Source organism: Epinephelus lanceolatus, chromosome 7 (genome assembly GCF_041903045.1).
Source record: "Epinephelus lanceolatus isolate andai-2023 chromosome 7, ASM4190304v1, whole genome shotgun sequence".
NCBI classification, from domain to species: domain Eukaryota; kingdom Metazoa; phylum Chordata; class Actinopteri; order Perciformes; family Serranidae; genus Epinephelus; species Epinephelus lanceolatus.
The window spans coordinates 47,958,926-47,981,929 of NC_135740.1; the positions used below are offsets into that span (position 1 = coordinate 47,958,926).

Here is a 23,004-nt window from a genome sequence, read left to right on the forward strand (position 1 = left end):
ATAAATCACAGACCTCCTGGAGTTGTGCAAACCCAGATCCGCCTCATATTCCGCCCTCTACACGCCCTAGTTCAACCATAAATGGTCATGCAAATCACCTCATGAATGCGATCTGCATATAAATAAGCCAGCATGCGAGTGTTCTCTCGTTGTGAGTCACGGCGACAGGTGTGAGAAACAAACCAAAAAACTATTTCTACTCCTTTACCAACATGTAGTTAATGTGTTGCTTTTAAATTTGAGGATGTTTGACATTGATGTGCGACATAAAGAATCACATTTATTAAAGGTGGAGGCAAAAAGGAGGATGTGCCAGTGCCATCTTGCGCAATTACGCATGAGGGTCACCGCAGTATTTATATGTTTATGGCAATCAGTCTGATCAGACACCCGGCCTGAATGAACCATGAACCTGAATGAATGAGCATGAACCAGTGGTATCCCTGTCCCAAAATACAACGTGTAATTTGAAATACAATTTAAAGATGAAAGTGTAATAGGCGAACACGTTTCTTCATGCCGGTTTTGTCATGAACAGCACATGTCTAAGTACGGCTGATGAAATGAGTGTAACGGTTGTGCTTAATGGCTGTATTTCGAGACATGATAAATGCACTGGAAATATTTAGCTAAATAAATAAATATATTCCATGCAGTCGCGCCGTCCTCTCCCCCTCCTGCGCTCACAGAGTGGACAATGAGACATTAGAGGCAGTACGGATTAAATATGTATTTACAAAAAATTTCAATTCAGGATTTGAGTTGGATTTTACGTTTTTATGAAACAATTATCCCTCATTCCAAGCGCAAAATAAGGCTGCTGGATTTAATTTCAGTGATAACGTGGATCTAAGGTGGATATAGCGTGACATTAAATTTGTGTGAGACATCAATAAAAATCTGACTCCACTTCTCCACCTCGCCGTCTGCGTCGCCACTTCCCAGTTTCTCCAAAATGTGCGCACGCATGACTCAGAGTTTGCTTACAGGTGCGCACATTCTCCCGCCAAGTTTATTTTTATAAATCACAACCTTTGCGTGGTAAGTGGCGTACGCCACTTTCAAGCCCCGTTTTGTGCGTAAGCAAGCTTTATAAATGAGGGCCCAGGTGTGTCTGATTACTGTAACGAGGACTCTGTGGCATGTGTGCCTGCAGAGACTGTGTACCTGTCATTATATCAAACCTTTTAAATTATTTCTGCTCATTGTTTTACTGCTCGATCTCCTTTGTTTTAACTCTGAGCTGTTCTTCAGTATCATGTTGTTTTCTCACTTCTCTGTGGCACCCTGACTCTTCCTCTCTGAGTGACATCACACTGCCTCGCCTAAATACAAGGAAGCCAATTTCCTTTAAGTTGGTTGTGGTTTGACAAACTGAAATGTCTACCATGAGGTCAGAGGTCACAAATATTTAAAAAAGATGTTTTTAGAAGGTGAAGTGTTGAATGTCACCAGCTGGAAACAAGACAAGGTAAAATGATGAAGACAGAGTGTGAAGAGGGCGAGATGTTTCTGTGCCACCAGGAGCAATTCAACTTGGGTAAAATCCAGAGATTCAGATCTGCACTTGTATAAAGCTGATGGTCAGAGCTGTAGAGATGTCCCACATTTAGTCCTTCATGTGGTGAAGTTACACATCACATGTTATCATGTTAATAATCTGAGTGTTTTATTGTTCCTCTTTTTATTAAACTGATCATCACCACTTTTTTATTTTTGGTTCTCGCTGTGTTGTAAACGTGCTGTTCACCTGAGCTGCTCTTCACAGAGCTGCCATGGCAGGTCAGTATGTAAACACACACACACACACACACACACACACACACACACACACACACACTGTGATGAACTGGAATGGAGCCACAGTGGACTCAAGTGCTTCACAATTGACTGACGTAAGCGGCGCTCTGACCGCCCACCGACGGGGTCCGGAGCTGTCTGAGGCCTCTCCATCTGCTCCTCCCTCAGAGCGTCCTGATCTCAGGGTTTCCCTGATCAAAGTTGGGATTTGCTTTAATTATTCCGGATCAATGCTGGCCGTGGCTACTTTGGAGAGGAGAGCGTGGCCAGCGCTGAGGCAGCAAAGAAGAAGAAAAAACAGCTGAGTCGAGCGGTGCCAGTGTCTGATGTGCACACAGCGAGCAGAGCAGAGGAGAGGAGGTGTGGGCTAATGCAAGGCTGCGATCATTAGCCCTAAGTGTTCCTCATTATGTTCCTAAAGCCTCTGAAGACCTGGATCCCTAATTGATCTCATCCTGGCATTTAGTAACACTCAGGGAAGCAAGGGGCTGCTGGCTCCCTCTGGCACTAACAGATAGGCTGCTACAAACCAAAGCCTGATCCTCACATGGCTGAGCTGCGTCACACACTCCACCGCTCCCATCACACCAGCAGAAACACTCCCATTTCACACTCACAGGGCAAAAAGTCAAACTCTGATTTTCCTGCTCCACTCAGGAGCGATTGGAGCGAAGTATCTGCAGAGCGGATTATCAGGTAAACACTCCGTGAGATGTGTGTTTGCTGCAGAGGTTCATGTTGGCCTGGACTCTGTACTCCTGCCGCCTCTGTGCTGCCAACACTTACAACATGCTGCAGACTCAGTGCTTTCCTCTGTAAAAGCTGCCTCCTCAGCCACAATGCTCTGGAAACATTCACAAACATGAGCCGACACGCCGCCCAGTCTGGACGTAAAAATGCATCTGTGTGTATGTGTGTGTGTGTGTGTGTGTGTGTGTGCGCGCTCCATCAGGAAACATTTGATTTCAATCTATCAGAGAAATCCACCAGAAACTGAACCCTCACACCCCAACACACCTCGTCACATGTCCACGTTTGGTCATGGACTTCCCACGTCCACGGTACAACATTGCTTTATTCCTTCAACAGCACACACCTCCTCACATAGCCAACACACACACGTGGTTACGTTTAGCCAACACACACACGTGGTTACGTTTAGCCAACACACACACACACACGTGGTTACGTTTAGCCAACACACACACACACGTGGTTACGTTTAACTGACACACACACACGTGGTTACATTTAACCGACACACACACACGTGGTTACGTTTAGCCAACACACACACGTGGTTATGTTTAGCCAACACACACACGTGGTTACGTTTAGCCAACACACACACACGTGGTTACGTTTAACCGACACACACACACGTGGTTACGTTTAACTGACACACACACACATGGTTACATTTAACCGACACACACACACGTGGTTATGTTATGCAACACACACACACGTGGTTACGTTTAGCCAACACACACACACGTGGTAACGTTTAGCCAACACACACACGTGGTTACGTTTAACCAACACACACGTGGTTACGTTTAGCCGACACACACACGTGGTTACGTTTAGCCGACACACACACGTGGTTATGTTTAGCCGACACACACACACACACGTGGTTACATTTAGCCAACACACACACACGTGGTTATGTTTAGCCAACACACACACACACACACACACACGTGGTTACGTTTAGCTAACACACACACACACACGTGGTTACATTTAGCCAACACACACACATGGTTACGTTTAGCCAACACACACACATGGTTACGTTTAGTCGACACACACACGTGGTTACATTTAGCCAACACACACACACGTGGTAACGTTTAGCCAACACACACACGTGGTTACGTTTAACCAACACACACGTGGTTACGTTTAGCCGACACACACGTGGTTACGTTTAGCCGACACACACACGTGGTTACGTTTAGCCGACACACACACGTGGTTATGTTTAGCCGACACACACACACACACGTGGTTACATTTAGCCAACACACACACACGTGGTTATGTTTAGCCAACACACACACACACACACACACACACGTGGCTACGTTTAGCTAACACACACACACACACGTGGTTACATTTAGCCAACACACACACATGGTTACGTTTAGCCAACACACACACATGGTTACGTTTAGTCGACACACACACGTGGTTACATTTAGCCAACACACACACACGTGGTAACGTTTAGCCAACACACACACGTGGTTACGTTTAACCAACACACACGTGGTTACGTTTAGCCGACACACACACGTGGTTACGTTTAGCCGACACACACACGTGGTTACGTTTAGCCGACACACACACGTGGTTACGTTTAGCCGACACACACACACACACGTGGTTACATTTAGCCAACACACACACACGTGGTTATGTTTAGCCAACACACACACACACACACACACACGTGGTTACGTTTAGCTAACACACACACACACACATGGTTACATTTAGCCGACACACACACATGGTTACGTTTAGCCAACACACACACATGGTTACGTTTAGTCGACACACACACGTGGTTACATTTAGCCAACACACACACACGTGGTTACATTTAGCCGACACACACACACGTGGTTACAGGAAGTGAATACCAGCCTCCTGGGTGAAAGTCGGTGGCTGTTATTACATTAAAGCCCTTCATCTGTTTTATTTTCTGATGATGATAATTAATCACACCGTTCCACAAAAATGTTTTGACAAATTTTTTGTACCAAAGTAAAAAAAAAGAAGGTCATGGGGAACACGACATGTGACCACAGTAGAAGCTGCAGGTCAAACGTGCAGGACTGTCATGATTCTTTGTACCTGAGTGGTGAAACTAATAAAAGTCTGGCTCATCAGTGTGTCTGTATTTTGGTGACACTAAAGACAGAGTGAATGTGCCGACCGTTCATCCGGTGGATGTGCTGTTGAATGTTTTTAGTGGCTCCACCTGTGGTGCTCATACAGCTGGTTGTGTGCGTCAGAGGCAAAACAAGTGCACGTGCTCTAAATATTGTTCAGGAAGTCTGGCTCAGGTTAAAAATACCCAAATCTCCAAACCGTTTGTTTAATCAGGAAGGAAAACGATGTGTTGCTGCAAGTTTGGATTTCTCCATCAGCTCAACACCAATGAGCAACTTCTCTGAAGAAGTCGGTAACAACATGGAGAAATCTACATCCAGAGCCGTGACTTTTTGGACGGACCAAATGTACAGAGCTGTAAAGTTGTCCACCATGGTAGCAGTTAGCTGCTAGCTAACCGTAGCTAACTTGTTTGTCCATTGTTTGGTCTGTGACGTAATAGGTCAACAGGAAAAAGGTCCAATACTAACAAGCTGAAAGGGGGCATATCTCCACCTATCGTAGAGGAGTCGCACATACTTGGCTCAATAAATGGATTCCCCTCCCGTGCTTGTATACTGGGACAAGGACAGTAGGCCAGTTAGATGTCCTCGTCCAGCTGTAGCATGGAGATGTCCTGAGTTTTCAACATGAGGTCCTGCGGCTGCTGTGAGGCTCTCTGGATCCTTTAGAGTCCAACTTTAATAAGTTTCATGTGATGATTAAAAAGCTTTGAGGGCAGGGTGGAGATTAAACGTAAAGTCTATATTTAGATCCCAAACAGCAGGCATGAGCACAGTTTCAGAGGGCTGCAGCTCGCTGAGGATCCCTCACTGTCATGGTTCATATTTCAATCAAAACATTTAATAACAAACAGTTTAATTTCAGTGTTGTGAGTCTGTGCTGCTGATCTATTGTCATGTTTTCTGTTTCCTTCCTCAGAACTCTTTCCTCTCTGTGTCTCTGAACAAACCTGTGCGTCTCCTGCTGCTGTCGGACTTTAATCACAGGAATGTCTCTCAGAAACACTTCCAGGAACTCGCTGCTCTGAGGGCTCATTGATAATGTACTCTTGTTATTTATGGTGCAGATCCGTCTCTGTCTGCTGATCAATAATGTATTATCATACATCAAGTTTTGGAAATGAACCTGCCCAGAAGTTAATTATTGCAGAGATGGTAGCGAAGTGAAGCGAGCAGTCAATGCTTTTTCATTAGAGGCCTGTAGAGATTGATCACATAAAAACATATATATGTTATGATTAGTTGTGATGGGAGATGTGAGTGATAAATACCTGCACCCGCCGGCGGCTTCATAAATAAGAGCGAGGCTTTCATTTGTCTGAAGCTGGAGTATATGCTAACTGACACCGGATGATTTCTGGCAGCACAGTGTGCTCAGCTCTCCACCTTCCTCTGCAGAGTCCTTCAGCAGCACTATAAATCCAACACAGCTCCACAGGCTCTGTGCTGCAGCTGACCCTGACCTCTGACCTCTAACCTCCTACCCCTGACTTCCTGTTAACACAGCCGGAGAAAAGACACATTTGTCCCTCAGGGATCAGAGTACCATTACTTCAGTTTGAATTACACGCAGCTATTTAAATCAACTTGATGCTTGTTGTTTATTACTCACACTCAGTGAGTCAGACTCCTGTTGTCGTCCTGTTTCCACCAGTCTGTGTTTCAGTGATGTCACAAGTTCCTGTTCAGTTTCACGTCACCAGATCTGCCTCCACTTAAATTCCAGACCGGTCACCACGAGAAAATGTTGGGAATGTACGTTTCTGCAGTTACATTCATTTCATGCGTTTCATCTCAGCGTCTGTAAAGTGACGTAGTATCTGAGCTGACGGTGTCATCAGGAGGTGGAGGGGATGGTGGATGGTGAGACACCTCGGTGAGACGCCTGCTGAGCTGCAGACACTGTTCAACACCAACTAACAATTAAACTGGTCGTGTTTCAGTGAGTCATCGCAGTGTTTCCTGTCGGGATAGATCCTCCCAGACCAGGAATATTCAGGCCAAACCAGATCTTTTCCAAACCAAAGCTAAGTTGTTTTTGTATCTAAACCAAACCACTTTAACCACAGTGTTGCTGAAACATAACATGTTTATGTATTTGCTCCATAATAATGTACAAATGTAAGATATCTGTGGTTTGCAGAAATGTACAATGTAAAACATGAAGAGCTCCTTGATTATGAATATGAGGCATCAACTGTTCATCATCAACAAACACCTGAACCAGCTCTAATTTACAGCAGCTTGTTTTTTGTTTGTTTGTTTTGTTTCTGCAGCCAGGACACAAACACCACACCAGGTAATTAAAGCCAAACCGTGCCTGAAACTAAACCTGACTAATGAGTACATGTCATTAATCTGTGGTTTGCAGCAGAAATGATGCCAACATTGTTTCTGGTGATTGGGTCCTTTATCTATTATTGTGTGAGTTTCCCAGAATGCCATTTAACAGCTACAAAGTTCGGTTCAGTGACACATTTGTTGCTCGTCTTCGGCTGCAGTGCATTCTGGTCTGTGAGCAGCTGCAGGCTGGACTGATACTGTTTTTGCCAAATTAAAATAAACTTTTCAACATTTTGAATGAAAATAAAGTTTGTGGTTAATTCCAGTGAAACAATAAGGTGCAGACATAAATATGCTGAGCTCTAATAAAACTTGACTTTTAAATGTTTGTCTGACGCGTGTGCAGAGTTTTGTCTCTGACGTCTGACAGCAAGTCTTCAGTTTATTAATGATGCCGTCACATGGAGTGAGTCAGACAGGAAACACCCTGTCAACAGCACAGGAAACAGACAGACAGGACGGTTACGTGAAACATGTGGTGTCCAGTTGTTTAAGAATAAAATTAATTAATTTAATTATTTCCTGTTTATTATTCTGTGTAATTATTCTAGTGATCTGCAGTAACGGACAGATCACCTGTTTTCATCCTCTGTGAATGAGTTATTTGACGTTCAGTTATAAATTCCATTGCAGTAATATTTTAACTTTGAACAGCAGCGTCTACCGTCACTGTTATTCTCTGCCAGCCACTCCAAATGTCACCGTCAGTGCTCTCGTCTATTAAAATGAGTCCATGTGAATGCAGCATTCATGGGTGTCAGTGTGCTGGCTCCTGTTGGACGATGTGTGAGTGTAGAGTTTGTCCTTCTCAAAGTTTCCACCGGGACAGTCTTAAATGTTTTTGTCTCCAGTCAGCAGTTTAAGGTTGTCATGAGCAAATCAATTTTACATCCTCCAACATTTGGTGTTTGTCCTTTAAAATATGTTCCTGCTGTTTTTACACAACTGAAACTGAGTCCTTTCAAAGTAAAAGCCTGATATAATTGAATAGAATTGTTTGTGATTATGCTGAGAACCAGTTTCACCACGAGGACAATTAAAAGTATCTGATCTAAAGTTCATGAATTTACCCAGCCAAACATAGATCTGGAATGATTTCAAGTTTCAAGTCCAGCCCTCTATGATGAGACTCATATTAGTAATAATCAATAATACAACTGAAAATGTTTCTTTATGGTTTTATGTTGTTAGGAAAACAAAACTCCTAAAATTCAGGATTACACTTGATATCTGTCTGAAATGACTCTGGATAAATGACTGAGTGAACGTTGACATTTTATATTTCTGCAAACCAAATAAAACATTTGTAAATTATTATGAAGCAAATACATTAAAACTTTGTGTTTCAACAAGGCTGAGGATAATGTGTGGTTTGGACAAGATCAAGTTTGGCCTTTAAATACTTTAAAACAGCATATGCACAAAATGAGGCGTGAGAGAGGCGTATGCCACTTCACACACAAAAGCTGTGATCTATGAAGACTCGATGGGAGAAACTTTGACCTGTGCTTATCAACAGCTGGCGACACAGATGATGAGGTGGAAATTGTCAAATATTTTTTGCTGCATACCATTTTTATCTTTTAGTTTGGATGCTACGCTGTTTGATAAATGAGACCCCTGCTTTGGGGATTTCCACTCAGTGACAGGCTGCTAAAAACCAGCAATGACTCATTAAAAACAACCAGTTCAGTAGTTTGCTGGTGTTGAGCAGTGTCTGCAGCTCGGCGTCTCTCCATGCACCACCCCCTCCACCTGCCGATTACACCGTCAGCTCAGATACTACGTCACTTTACAAACACTGAGATGAGACTTCTGTCAGAGACAAGGCCAGTTATATTTCACAGCACACGGACTGTTGACTCCTCTGTTTGTGTTGTTATGTTTTTGATCACAAATAAAAGAAGTCAAGTGTGTGTCGAGTCTCAGGTCTTCAGCTGTGTGACTCTAGTATGCAGCTTTGGTTCCTCCAATAACTCTGATAAGATATAAAAGCAGCAACAGTGCTCCATGTTCCCCTGTGGAAAAAAAAGCGCCAGAGAAACCAGATTTTTCTCTTATTTTCCTCTGCACAGTTTGACCTTGCACTTCACAGACAGAAGCCGAACACAGACTCTTTTGTTCTCATTATGTTGGAAGTTGGAGGTCGAACTTACAATCTGGGTGTAGAAAACAGTAGCGAAGCTGCGACGTGACTGTAAATAATGATGACAGCCGACACTGAGTCACAACACTGATCCAGCTAATGAATGCTACAACTGGAAATGCTACACCAAAGTGAAATATCACTCAAGGTAACATGACAGTCCACTAAGTCATTGTGTCAGCGCTGGCTTTTCCCCGTGTGTCTGCGTTGAGGCTAACCTTTCATTTAATGAACAAACAGCCGGGACCTTCAGTCTGTTCTCTGTAAAAAGTCAGTCCTGTCCCAGCTTCCATCCGCAGCCGCTTCACCACCAGGACTTTTATTTAATATCAGGACTCGACAGCGTCTGACATCCAGGCCGTCTTTACTTGAAATAATTTACGAGAGCCGACGAATGACCTTCTCTAAATCGCCAAATTTCAACATCAATTTATTTCATGAACCAGTAGAGTCGGATTTAATTTACCCTGTGCTGTGATGAAGGTGTGTGTGTGTGTGTGTGTGTGTGTGTGTGTGTGGAGATCCCCACATGCAGCTGCGTTTTCAAGGCCAGCTCAAGGTTACCCTCCAGCAGCAGCAGCAGCAGCAGCAGCAGCAGCAGCAGCAGCAGCAGCAGCAGACAGGTAAACGGCTGCACATCCACCCTGCAAACACAGTTTATGGATCACACTGTCCCCACAGATGGTGCACACATCCCGCACCACCAGCTCGTCCACGCTGCTGCACACAAAGATCTTCCCTTTGGATTAGGTGCTAATATGGACCGCTCACTCTTTCCTTGAGAGAATAAAGGCTTTAATTGAATGTACAGGAGGAATCCATGGAGGGAAAGGTCACTCTCTGCACATATTGTTCTGTAAGATGAACAGTCTGCAGCCTGCTGGTGTGTGCACGCATCCAGAAACCAGAGAGGCCATCAATCTGCGTTATCACAGTGAGGCGGACGTGAAATGAGCAAAGCACCTGATCAGAAAAGAGGAAAAGGAACGTCAGTTTGTCTCTGTGGACGAGCCGAGCTCTCCGAACCTGGAGATGCTTTATTTGTTGTGGTTGCACTGCGACAAACGAAGCTGTAAAAACCCACAGAGCCTTGACGTAAATCACCTCCAACGCCTCATTTAAAAAAAAAACAAAGTGCGAAGATAGAAGCTCGTACTTCTCTTCTTCTTCTTCTTCTTCTTCTTCTTCTTCTTCTTCTTCTTCTTCTGCTGCTGCTGCTCGACGGTGAGATCATAAATTCAGACCATAATTGTGTCTAAATCAGCAAATACAAATTTCCCTTGGGAGGAATTTACAGCAAACTGAACATGTGCTCCAGTTTGAGCTTAAACCTCAAACACACACACACACACACACACACACACACACACACGGACACACAGTTCATGCTAAAATACATGCCCCCCCCCCCCCCCCCCAAGGCAGAGATGTCGATGGCGGTCGACGGCCTGTCACTCACTGTGACTGACTGATTGGTATTCCCTGATGGTCATGGTTTGTGCGTTGGCATTCTCTGAACGCAGCGCCGGCTGCTCTGATTAATCACTCCTGCCTGAGCGGTCGATGGGAGCGGACGAGGCCTGAGGAGAGCGTCATGTTCACCTTGTGCACCTCCCGTCTGCTCCTGTGCTGTGATGCTGCTCAGATATGGACACTGAAAACAAATCAGTGGTGTGGTGGAGGCTGCAGGCAGGTACATCCACCTTTATTCTGTCTGCTCAGCTCCACCTGTCACACAAACAGCCACTGGAACACCTCCCTCCTCCTCTGTAACCTCCCTCCTCCTCTGTAACCTACCTCCTCCTCTGTAACCTCCCTCCTCCTCTGTACCCCACCTCCTCCTCTGTAACCTCCCTCCTCCTCTGTAACCTCCCTCCTCCTCTGTAACCTCCCTCCTCCTCTGTAACCTACCTCCTCCTCTGTAACCTCCCTCCTCCTCTGTACCCCACCTCCTCCTCTGTAACCTCCCTCCTCCTCTGTACCCCACCTCCTCCTCTGTAACCTCCCTCCTCCTCTGTACCCCACCTCCTCCTCTGTAACCTACCTCCTCCTCTGTACCCCACCTCCTCCTCTGTACCCCACCTCCTCCTCTGTAACCTACCTCCTCCTCTGTACCCCACCTCCTCCTCTGTAACCTCCCTCCTCCTCTGTAACCTCTCTCCTCCTCTGTACCCCACCTCCTCCTCTGTACCCCACCTCCTCCTCTGTAACCTACCTCCTCCTCTGTACCCCACCTCCTCCTCTGTAACCTCCCTCCTCCTCTGTACCCCACCTCCTCTTCTGTAACCTCCCACCTCCTCCTCTGTAACCTACCTCCTCCTCTGTAACCTACCTCCTCCTCTGTAACCTCCCTCCTCCTCCTCTGTACCCCACCTCCTCCTCTGTACCCCACCTCCTCCTCTGTAACCTACCTCCTCCTCTGTACCCCACCTCCTCCTCTGTAACCTCCCTCCTCCTCTGTACCCCACCTCCTCCTCTGTAACCTCCCTCCTCCTCTGTAACCTCTCTCCTCCTCTGTACCCCACCTCCTCCTCTGTACCCCACCTCCTCCTCTGTAACCTACCTCCTCCTCTGTACCCCACCTCCTCCTCTGTAACCTCCCTCCTCCTCTGTACCCCACCTCCTCTTCTGTAACCTACCTCCTCCTCTGTACCCCACCTCCTCCTCTGTACCCCACCTCCTCCTCTGTAACCTCCCTCCTCCTCTGTACCCCACCTCCTCCTCTGTAACCTCCCTCCTCCTCTGTACCCCACCTCCTCCTCTGTACCCCACCTCCTCCTCTGTAACCTACCTCCTCCTCTGTACCCCACCTCCTCCTCTGTAACCTCCCTCCTCCTCTGTAACCTCTCTCCTCCTCTGTACCCCACCTCCTCCTCTGTAACCTACCTCCTCCTCTGTAACCTCCCTCCTCCTCCTCTGTACCCCACCTCCTCCTCTGTAACCTCCCTCCTCCTCTGTACCCCACCTCCTCCTCTGTACCCCACCTCCTCCTCTGTAACCTACCTCCTCCTCTGTACCCCACCTCCTCCTCTGTAACCTCCCTCCTCCTCTGTACCCCACCTCCTCCTCTGTAACCTACCTCCTCCTCCTCTGTAACCTCCCTCCTCCTCTGTAACCTCCCTCCTCCTCTGTACCCCACCTCCTCCTCTGTACCCCACCTCCTCCTCTGTAACCTACCTCCTCCTCCTCTGTAACCTCCCTCCTCCTCTGTAACCTCCCTCCTCCTCCTCTGTACCCCACCTCCTCCTCTGTAACCTCCCTCCTCCTCTGTACCCCACCTCCTCCTCTGTACCCCACCTCCTCCTCTGTAACCTACCTCCTCCTCTGTAACCTCCCTCCTCCTCCTCTGTAACCTCCCTCCTCCTCTGTAACCTCCCTCCTCCTCTGTAACCTACCTCCTCCTCTGTACCCCACCTCCTCCTCTGTAACCTCCCTCCTCCTCTGTAACCTCTCTCCTCCTCTGTAACCTACCTCCTCCTCCTCTGTAACCTCCCTCCTCCTCTGTACCCCACCTCCTCCTCTGTAACCTCCCTCCTCCTCTGTACCCCACCTCCTCCTCTGTACCCCACCTCCTCCTCTGTAACCTACCTCCTCCTCTGTACCCCACCTCCTCCTCTGTACCCCACCTCCTCCTCTGTAACCTCCCTCCTCCTCTGTACCCCACCTCCTCCTCTGTAACCTCCCTCCTCCTCTGTACCCCACCTCCTCCTCTGTACCCCACCTCCTCCTCTGTAACCTACCTCCTCCTCTGTACCCCACCTCCTCCTCTGTAACCTCCCTCCTCCTCTGTAACCTCTCTCCTCCTCTGTACCCCACCTCCTCCTCTGTAACCTACCTCCTCCTCTGTAACCTCCCTCCTCCTCCTCTGTACCCCACCTCCTCCTCTGTAACCTCCCTCCTCCTCTGTACCCCACCTCCTCCTCTGTACCCCACCTCCTCCTCTGTAACCTACCTCCTCCTCTGTAACCTCCCTCCTCCTCCTCTGTACCCCACCTCCTCCTCTGTAACCTCCCTCCTCCTCTGTACCCCACCTCCTCCTCTGTACCCCACCTCCTCCTCTGTAACCTACCTCCTCCTCTGTACCCCACCTCCTCCTCTGTAACCTCCCTCCTCCTCTGTAACCTCTCTCCTCCTCTGTAACCTACCTCCTCCTCTGTACCCCACCTCCTCCTCTGTAACCTACCTCCTCCTCTGTAACCTCCCTCCTCCTCCTCTGTACCCCACCTCCTCCTCTGTAACCTCCCTCCTCCTCTGTACCCCACCTCCTCCTCTGTACCCCACCTCCTCCTCTGTAACCTACCTCCTCCTCTGTAACCTCCCTCCTCCTCCTCTGTACCCCACCTCCTCCTCTGTAACCTCCCTCCTCCTCTGTACCCCACCTCCTCCTCTGTACCCCACCTCCTCCTCTGTAACCTCCCTCCTCCTCTGTAACCTCCCTCCTCCTCTGTACCCCACCTCCTCCTCTGTACCCCACCTCCTCCTCTGTAACCTACCTCCTCCTCTGTACCCCACCTCCTCCTCTGTAACCTCCCTCCTCCTCTGTAACCTCTCTCCTCCTCTGTAACCTACCTCCTCCTCTGTACCCCACCTCCTCCTCTGTACCCCACCTCCTCCTCTGTAACCTCTCTCCTCCTCTGTAACCTACCTCCTCCTCTGTACCCCACCTCCTCCTCTGTAACCTACCTCCTCCTCTGTAACCTCCCTCCTCCTCCTCTGTACCCCACCTCCTCCTCTGTAACCTCCCTCCTCCTCTGTACCCCACCTCCTCCTCTGTACCCCACCTCCTCCTCTGTAGACGTTCTTGAGTCACTCTGCACTGTGTGAAGTGATGAATAACCAGTTCATATAGATTCAAACAGCTCTCAATGAACCATCCAGCTTCAATAACACAAAGTCAAATCATGACGGCACAAAGTCTAATCGTGGTGGGCTGCAGTAATTCATGAACGTGTGGGACCTTGAAGCTTTTCTTAGTGAACACTCAAAGTGCTTTTTCAACACATGCACCATTCACACACACATTCATACACTGGTGGCTGAGGCTGCTGTACAAAGTGCCTGCTGTTCATCAGACACACACTCACACACACACTGTCACTGTTAAGGTTGATCATCAGATGCAGTCGGTGTCAGTGACTAACCCTAACCCTACTGTGAGACGCTGCTTCTTGCTTTTGCTCCTTGAAAACACTTGTTATCTTGTAGACCTGAATATTCTGACTGATATTTAATAAACTGGGCCGTGTGAGTGACCCTGACCAGGGGCCCCACTGGTTCTTACTGGTTTGTGAACATTATGTTGTTGTTCCTGTAACTTCTCTGGCACAAGAATTTCCTTCAGGATAAATACAGTTCTATTGAATTGAATGAATCTGTTTTAATCTTATAACTTCATAAAACTAATGAAGAACTTTGTGAAGTAGTAATGAGTCATGTTGGTGCAGATCGGTCTGATCTTATTCCGTCATCCTGACAGCTCATTTCTAAAAAGAAATGAGCAGCACAGGAATCACTTCAGCACTTCACAACACAACACAGACTTCAACACTGAGGCTGAAGACGTCTCGTGTTCATGAGATTTAAATTCTGAAATGACTCAGAGGATGTTTTGTTTTGTTGTTGCAGTGTGAACACACACTCACAACATGACACACTGTTATGGCGTCTCTTTACATTAGCACTCATTTGGAGGAGCTGGTACTGCAGTGACTCGTCAGCACAATAAGACTCTTAGATCATCCAAACGCTGGTGGTAAAGAGGTCAAAGGTCAGTCTGACTTGTTCAGACTACTGACTGAGTTTTAATCTGGTTCTTCATTTAGAAAGTTAAAACATTGATCTGATAAACTTTAGTAAATAGAAGCTGAGATGAGCTGGTGAAATGATCTCACCCTCTTCACCTCCTCCACCTCCTCCACCTCCTTCACCCTCTTCACCTCCTCCACCTCCTTCACCTCCTTCACCTCCTCCGCCTCCTCCACCTCCTTCCCCTCCTTCACCTCCTCCACCTCCTTCACCCTCTTCACCTCCTCCACCTCCTCCACCTCCTTCCCCTCCTCCACTTCCCTCAGCTCCTCCACCTCCTTCACCCCCTTCCCCTCCTTCACCTCCTTCACCCCCTTCCCCTCCTTCACCTCCTTCACCTCCTCCACCTCCTTCACCCCCTTCCCCTCCTTCACCTCCTCCACCTCCTTCACCCTCTTCACCTCCTCCACCACCTCCACCTCCTTCCCCTCCTTCACCTCCTTCACCCCCTTCCCCTCCTTCACCTCCTTCACCTCCTCCACCTCCTTCACCCCCTTCCCCTCCTTCACCTCCTTCACCTCCTTCACCCCCTTCACCTCCTTCACCTCCTCCACCCTCCGTCCTGACAGAACTCACAGATTTCAGGCTGAATATGAACACGATGACAGTTTTTGTTGCTGCAGGTCCCGTGTCAGTCTGAATCCTGTGCTGCCTGTTTGATGAATAATAGGAGCGAGGACGGAGGCAGAGAGGGAAGAGATATGTGCGAGCATTAAATGTGTATTCATCAGGTCTGGCCCTGGCCATTGATGGGCTAATCAATGTTTAGTAATAAGGCTGAATGTGGAATGAGGTGTGGGGGGTCTGGGTCGGGACGGAAGGGAAAGAGATATCAATTAAGCAGGGAACTGCCGAGTCCAGGCCAGAGGAGCTGAGACGGCAATATCCCCACTCTGGTTCATTAACTAAACATTGTGTGCTGAATGCTAAACTCCTGCAGACACCCCCCCGCACCCCCCCAGACACCCAGCCCATCTGTAAACGGCTGTCTTATTCAATGGAAATGAAGAGTCGCTGCAGCAGGTAGGAAAACGTCTTTGATAGTTCACATAATGAAACAGCTCCGAGGCCGAGTGGGAAAATCTTCTCCACACGTGATGCAATAACGTAAAAAGAGCAGGAAGCCTGCAGGCTGCAAAACACACCAGCGAAGGATGCCGTCAGGTATTTGCAGACAGTCTGCACTCAGAGTACAGTGGGAGGAACAGCAGCAGCCTCATTCCCAAATATCAGGATTGATTTCTGCAAATAAGATTCAGATTCAGATTTACTGATCCCACCAGGGGAGGCTTGTTTGCTGCAACATACAGTAACATGAAGACACATGAATAGATGAGTAATAAATAAAAACATATGTGGAGGAGCTCAGTGGAATAAAGGAACGTATCAGTCAATAGACTGATTATAAATGAAACAGATTTTAGAAAATATTTTCAGAGAATTTAAAGGACAAGCTGCAGAGAGAATGAATGATTTTACATACTGGTTAATTTTATTAGTTTTATTTCATTATTTACCTTTTGAAGCTCTGAGTTAAATCCCACATGTATAAATAATGTTCAAATTAACAGAGGTGACCAGAAAGATCAAGCTGAAGGAACTTTTTCTACAGTAACTCTGATTTTAAGGCTTCTTCACTCAACATGTCTGATCAGGTGCTTCGCTCCACTCTGTCTTTCTAATCACTCGACTTAGTTTTACTTTATAGAGTTTTTTTCCATGTGAAACATGACCAGTTTATTTTATTACCTTCATCAGGGCTCCTCTTCTTTAGACGGACACATCCTGTATGAATCCTATTTATATGTGTGTGCACTCTGATTGTGTGCACATCTGTGTTTCATCTTGGTGCATGGGAGAGTCATATTCAGCTTGGACAAATGTGTCTGTTTGTATTATTGTGTGCATGAGACAGTAACTGCATGAATGAGTGCGTGTGTGTATGTGTGTGTGTGTGTGTGTGTGTGTGTGCGCAAATGTTGATGAGTGTTAATGAGCAGTGACACACATGTTAAAATATCATGTGGTTGTTGATAAATGTGATTTCAGATTAATCTCATTAAACACTCAGTTTTCTCACAGACTGTTTAAACTTTGTAGATTCATCCTGATTATTTTTTACTTTTAAACTCGTCAGCTAGTTTCAGTTTAAACTTCAGGTAAAAGAATCAGAAAAAAAGTCTTATCAGCTATTAACTGTTTGTTTTTATTGAATCATTGATTTATTTCCTGTATTTATTAATTAGAACTGAACTGAGGTGTTTAAAAGATTTACTCTATAATTCATTGACTAGTCTTCTTTATAAAGTTTAGTGACTTGAAAGGGACAGAAAAAAAAGATGGTTAATATTGATGCGTTTTATATATTTGTGACTTTCAGTCAGACGGTTCCCATCATGCACCACAGTAACATCTTTCTTTCAGCAGCTTGTGATGTGTCGATGCCTCAGTAATAATAAATAATATGTTAATCGAATAATCTAACAGGTCGAGCCTGACGTCACCACATTACTCTGGAACCTCTCAGATCCAACTGCCTCTAGGTGTGATTGTACAGACATGCGACCAATCAGAGCACTGAAACATGCGATGTAGCGCTGAGCGAAGGACGAACAGTCATGAAGCAGAAAGTTAAAAGCGTTGAGTCTTTATAAACTGAATAATTCATGTGTTGCCAGAACTCAGTGAGGTCAACAGACCTCAGACCTGCCGCCATTACTTATCATCCCAGGAGAGCAATTTAACGCCTGTGAGGGGCGGTGACATCCGACGCTCCTTCACTCTTTATTAAATGCATTCACCTTGTTGATGATGCATTAGGCGTCCCACAGTGGCCCCGAGCCAAAGACCTCCTGAGCACACCTCCCCTCTGCTGAGTCTGATCCATCCACCGCTCAGCGCTCTGATGATGCAGACGTGTCGGCAGAGAGACTTCGTGTGACATCATCATCTAGTCACTTTTCATTGTGACACTCGTCACTCTGTTTTAACACTGTCACCACCACGACAATCATCATCGTCATCATCATCATCATCATCATGTGACAACATGACCCAACATGATCCAACATGATCCAACATGACCCAACATGATCCAACATGACCCAACATGACCCAACATGATCCAACATGACCCAACATGATCCAACATGATCCAACATGATCCAACATGACCCAACATGATCCAACATGATCCAACATGATCCAACATGACCCAACATGACCCAACATGATCCAACATGACCCAACATGACCCAACATGATCCAACATGATCCAACATGACCCAACATGACCCAACATGATCCAACATGACCCAACATGACCCAACATGACCCAACATGATCCAACATGACCCAACATGACCCAACATGACCCAACATGATCCAACATGACCCAACATGACCCAACATGACCCAACACGACCCAACACGACCCAACACGATCCAACACGACCCAACACGACCCAACATGACCCAACATGACCCAACACGATCCAACACGACCCAACATGACCCAACATGACCCAACATGATCCAACATGACCCAACATGACCCAACATGATCCAACATGATCCAACATGACCCAACATGATCCAACATGACCCAACATGACGCAACATGATCCAACATGACCCAACATGATCCAACATGACCCAACATGACGCAACATGATCCAACATGACCCAACATGACCCAACATGATCCAACATGATCCAACATGACCCAACATGATCCAACATGATCCAACATGACCCAACATGATCCAACATGACCCAACATGACGCAACATGATCCAACATGACCCAACATGATCCAACATGATCCAACATGATCCAACATGACCCAACATGACGCAACATGATCCAACATGACCCAACATGATCCAACATGATCCAACATGATCCAACATGATCCAACATGACCCAACATGACCCAACATGATCCAACATGATCCAACATGACCCAACATGATCCAACATGACCCAACATGACGCAACATGATACAACATGACCCAACATGATCCAACATGACTCAACATGATCCAACATGATCCAAGATGACCCAACATGACCCAACATGATCCAACATGATCCAACATGACCCAACATGACCTAACATGATCCAACATGACCCAACATGACCCAACACATGGCATACCTACACACGAAAGGATGGCAGAAGCAAGCGCGTGAAAGTAAGCTGGTACAGTCCGGTACTGCGTATCACTAAAAGACTCAGTGGCGGTACACAGTACCAGGAAGAGGAGAGAGCGGCTGCCTGCTAAAGCTCACATTCAGAACCAGTCACAGCTGCACTTTAGGCCAGAAAATAGATCTGCTAGCAATATATGCAGTTGTAAACACCACTTTGTCTGTTTATTAATTGCTTCGTACTTGTTCTGAATTGCTTCTGAACCATCCATGCTGTGTTTTGGTCCATGCTGGACGGAGCCTTGCTGCCCGGATATCTCCCTCTCTCCCCCAGCCCCTCCCCTGGGAGAGAGTCCGGTGGTCTCAGAACATTTACAATCAGAATGATATTGTATGGTGACCTGAGCTGAAATATTTACTGTGTTAGTATGATTTGAGAAAATATCATCTTCTCTCAGTTTGTAATGTGAACAGACTTTGTGTTTTTATCTATTACTCAGGACTGCCTCCTGCGCTCAACAACTTTTTAAATTGTGACTCATATTCCACAGAACACTCTTTTTTTAATCTTCTGTATTATCGTTCCTTAATCAATATTGATTGAAATCCAGAGGAGCGTCTCTGTGGAACAACCTGCCTCCATCACTACAGTCAACATCTGTATCATCACGACTTCTGAAAAGACTCTTTAACACTTCACTGATTCATTTGGAGGCATCTCAGCTTGTAAACACATTTTTTGTAATTAGTAGGTTTAACATTGTCTTTGTTTTTATCTTTGTCTTTAATATGTGTTGTTCTTGTTTCACAGGAGGAACACTGTGAACCCAAATTCGTTTCACGTTTTTTTGGAAACAGCTTTTACTCAAATCTTTTAGTTATAAAACAGTTTAAACAACAGCAGACACATCACTTCCTGTCCGTTGTTTGAACATTTCATTCTGTCATATGAGCATAAAAACATTGAGTTCCCATGTTACAACATATTTTGAAATTTCATTGAGCTATTAAAATAGGTTGTGGTGAGCTGAGGTTTCTCGACTGTTGAAGCAGGAAGTGAATCAGAATGATATTAGGGGTGCTTCTCCTGTGAGGAGCCATGTCCTCCATACATTCAACCATCCAATCCTCACAATAATAAATAAACAATAACAATAATAAACAATATTCCACCTCAGCACAGCTTCCTGTCAGATACTCTCTACACTAACTGTTTACTGCAGCATTAACACATTAGAACCACTGTGACATATGAACACATGAATCACTGTGTAACATCAGTGATTTACAACACATTTAAACACATCGTCTGACGACATGCTGGGAAACTCCGCCCATTTAGCCCCAACACGCCACAGTATGTCAAGTGCATAATGATAATCAGCTTTTTATGTTTCACCTCAAAAATTGTTGAATTAACAAAAAAAAATGAGTCAAGTTTTTATGTCATGTTGAAAATCCAGGATGTTTGTGTTGACGTCACATTCAGATGTTGTGTCATGTGTGGATCGGGAGTGCACAGTGAATCTTCATGAGCCAACGTTGGCCTTGACCGTCTCCTGCACAATGTTCCATCTGTTTAGATTTTTACTGTCTCTTCTGGACACACACACGTGTGTATGTGCTGATAAATGAACAAACTCCAGTATGGTAACAACATGGTCTCAGAGGTCTCTGGTGATTCTCACCCAACAGGAAATGCATCAACATCTCTGCACAAAACCAGCTGATTTTCATGCCTAAAAAAAAGCTGCTGGAAAAACAGCAATGATGACATCACTACATCACAGCTGGTCCTGTTGAACAGTCACACCACCCACCGCCCCCCCCCCCCCACCCACCTCCTAACCACAGAGTCAGCTCATATGTCATATGTGAAAACGTACGACATCGACATGTTCCTGTGTCGACTGGTGTGTGCTGCAGCACTGACCTGAGGGGCTGGTTACACACACACAGACACACACACACAGAGCATGGAGGAGGGTCCTGATGAACAGGCAGGTCTGAGGCAGCAGGATGAGTAGATGAGGGGAAGTGAACATGACCTCAAAATCAACAGGAGCACACGAGGGCGAGAAGAAACATGCACAGATATGGTCGACTGTCGCTGCTGGCTGAGGAACTACCTCTGATTATCAACACCTCAAATATCTGAGCTGACACTGTGAAGGAATGTTCCTACTGCTGTCACTCTCTGGATTTATCTCAGTATACCACCAGCAGCACCACCAACACCAGCACCAACACCAATACCACCACCAACACCAGCACCAACACCAACACCAACACCAACACCAGCACCAGCACCAACACCACCAGCACCAACACCAACACCAACACCAACACCACCAGCACCAACACCAACACCAACACCACCAACACCAACACCAGCACCAACACCACCAGCACCAACACCAACACCAACACCACCAGCACCAATACCACCACCAACACCAGCACCAACACCACCACCAACACCAGCACCAGCACCAACACCACCAACACCAGCACCAACACCAACACCAGCACCAGCACCAATACCAACACCAACACCAGCACCAACACCAACACCACCAGCACCAACACCAACACCAACACCACCAACACCAACACCAATACCACCACCAACACCAGCACCAACACCAACACCAACACCAACACCACCAGCACCAACACCAACACCACCAGCACCACCTGCAGCAGCAGATTGCATTGCTGTTAATCAATTAATGGATTGTTTGTGATGACAGAATAAATTACAGCCCAAACCTTCAAACAGCTGATTGTCTCATTGAGACGGATCAGACCAGAGGAGCGAGCTGATCCAAATGACTCATGTGTTCACTGGTTCTGGATCAAAAGTCACCTTCACGTGGACAAAACACACACGACACACTGACTCACATGACCTCCACGAGCCCAAACACCCCTCTGTGTGTGTGTGTGTGTGTGTGTTGTTGCCATGGACTGCTTTAAGTCAGAGCATCATAAAGCTGACACATGTGGCGCCCTCAGAGTCCACTCTTCTCCCAACATGCCTGTTGACACTCATCATGAACACACACCGCCCACTAGTGGTCGCTGTTTGCCCGCCCTCACACAGAGACACACACACAGACACACACACACACACACACACTTGCCTGGATCCAATGTGAGTTAATTCAATCCAGTAGTGTGTGCATGCTGACGTGCACGTGAGTAACAATAACACGCACAACCCAACTTTCACAACATTTCACCTGGATCGTGCACGTCCCAAACCCCCCCACCCCACACACACACACACACACACACACACCTTCACAGGGGGCTCTCAGGTCCGTGCACGTCCCAAACCGCAGCAAAGCAATAAAAATGCAAATGTCAGTGTTCCCAGAATACACACACACACACACACACACACACACACACACACACACACACGTGTCGTGCCTGAGCTTACCTGAAGAACACCACGGTTTCCCACAGATAGATCCCCAGCGCATTCAGTCGGCACATTTTGGCCAGTCTCATGTTGTTTGGAGGGGGGGGGGGGGTGATGATGTTGCTGAAGGGGGGGTCACACTCTCCAGAGGATGACAAAAAATCCTTTAGTGGAGGAAGAGGAGGAGGAAGAGGAGGAGAGGGGAGGGGGGTTTGTGGTAGCGGTTTATGACCTCCAAGGTGAGTCGAAAATGTTCCGCTTCCAGTGTGTGTGTGTGTGTGTGTGTGTGTGTGTGTGTGTGTGCGTGCGTGCGTGCGTGTGTGTATGTGTATGTGTGTGTGTGTGTGTGTGTGTGTGTATGTGTGTGTTTTAGATCCCGGAGTCGCCGGTACGGAGCCGCGGGATGCTCATGACC

General features: G+C 46.7%; 1 protein-coding gene across 5 annotated transcripts in view; it reads right to left on the bottom strand.

The window, feature by feature from the left end:
- The window catches only part of glra1 (glycine receptor, alpha 1), a 164,116-nt gene extending 141,379 nt beyond the window's left edge, over positions 1 to 22,737 (bottom strand). For all 5 annotated transcript variants that reach the window (XM_078169608.1, XM_033620686.2, XM_033620678.2 and 2 more), the window contains exon 1: positions 22,608 to 22,737. In XM_078169608.1, the coding sequence (XP_078025734.1) occupies positions 22,608 to 22,678 (71 nt within the window). In that variant the 5' untranslated portion in view covers positions 22,679 to 22,737. The remainder of the gene's footprint in view (positions 1 to 22,607) is intronic.
- Positions 22,738 to 23,004: the final 267 nt, after the last annotated feature.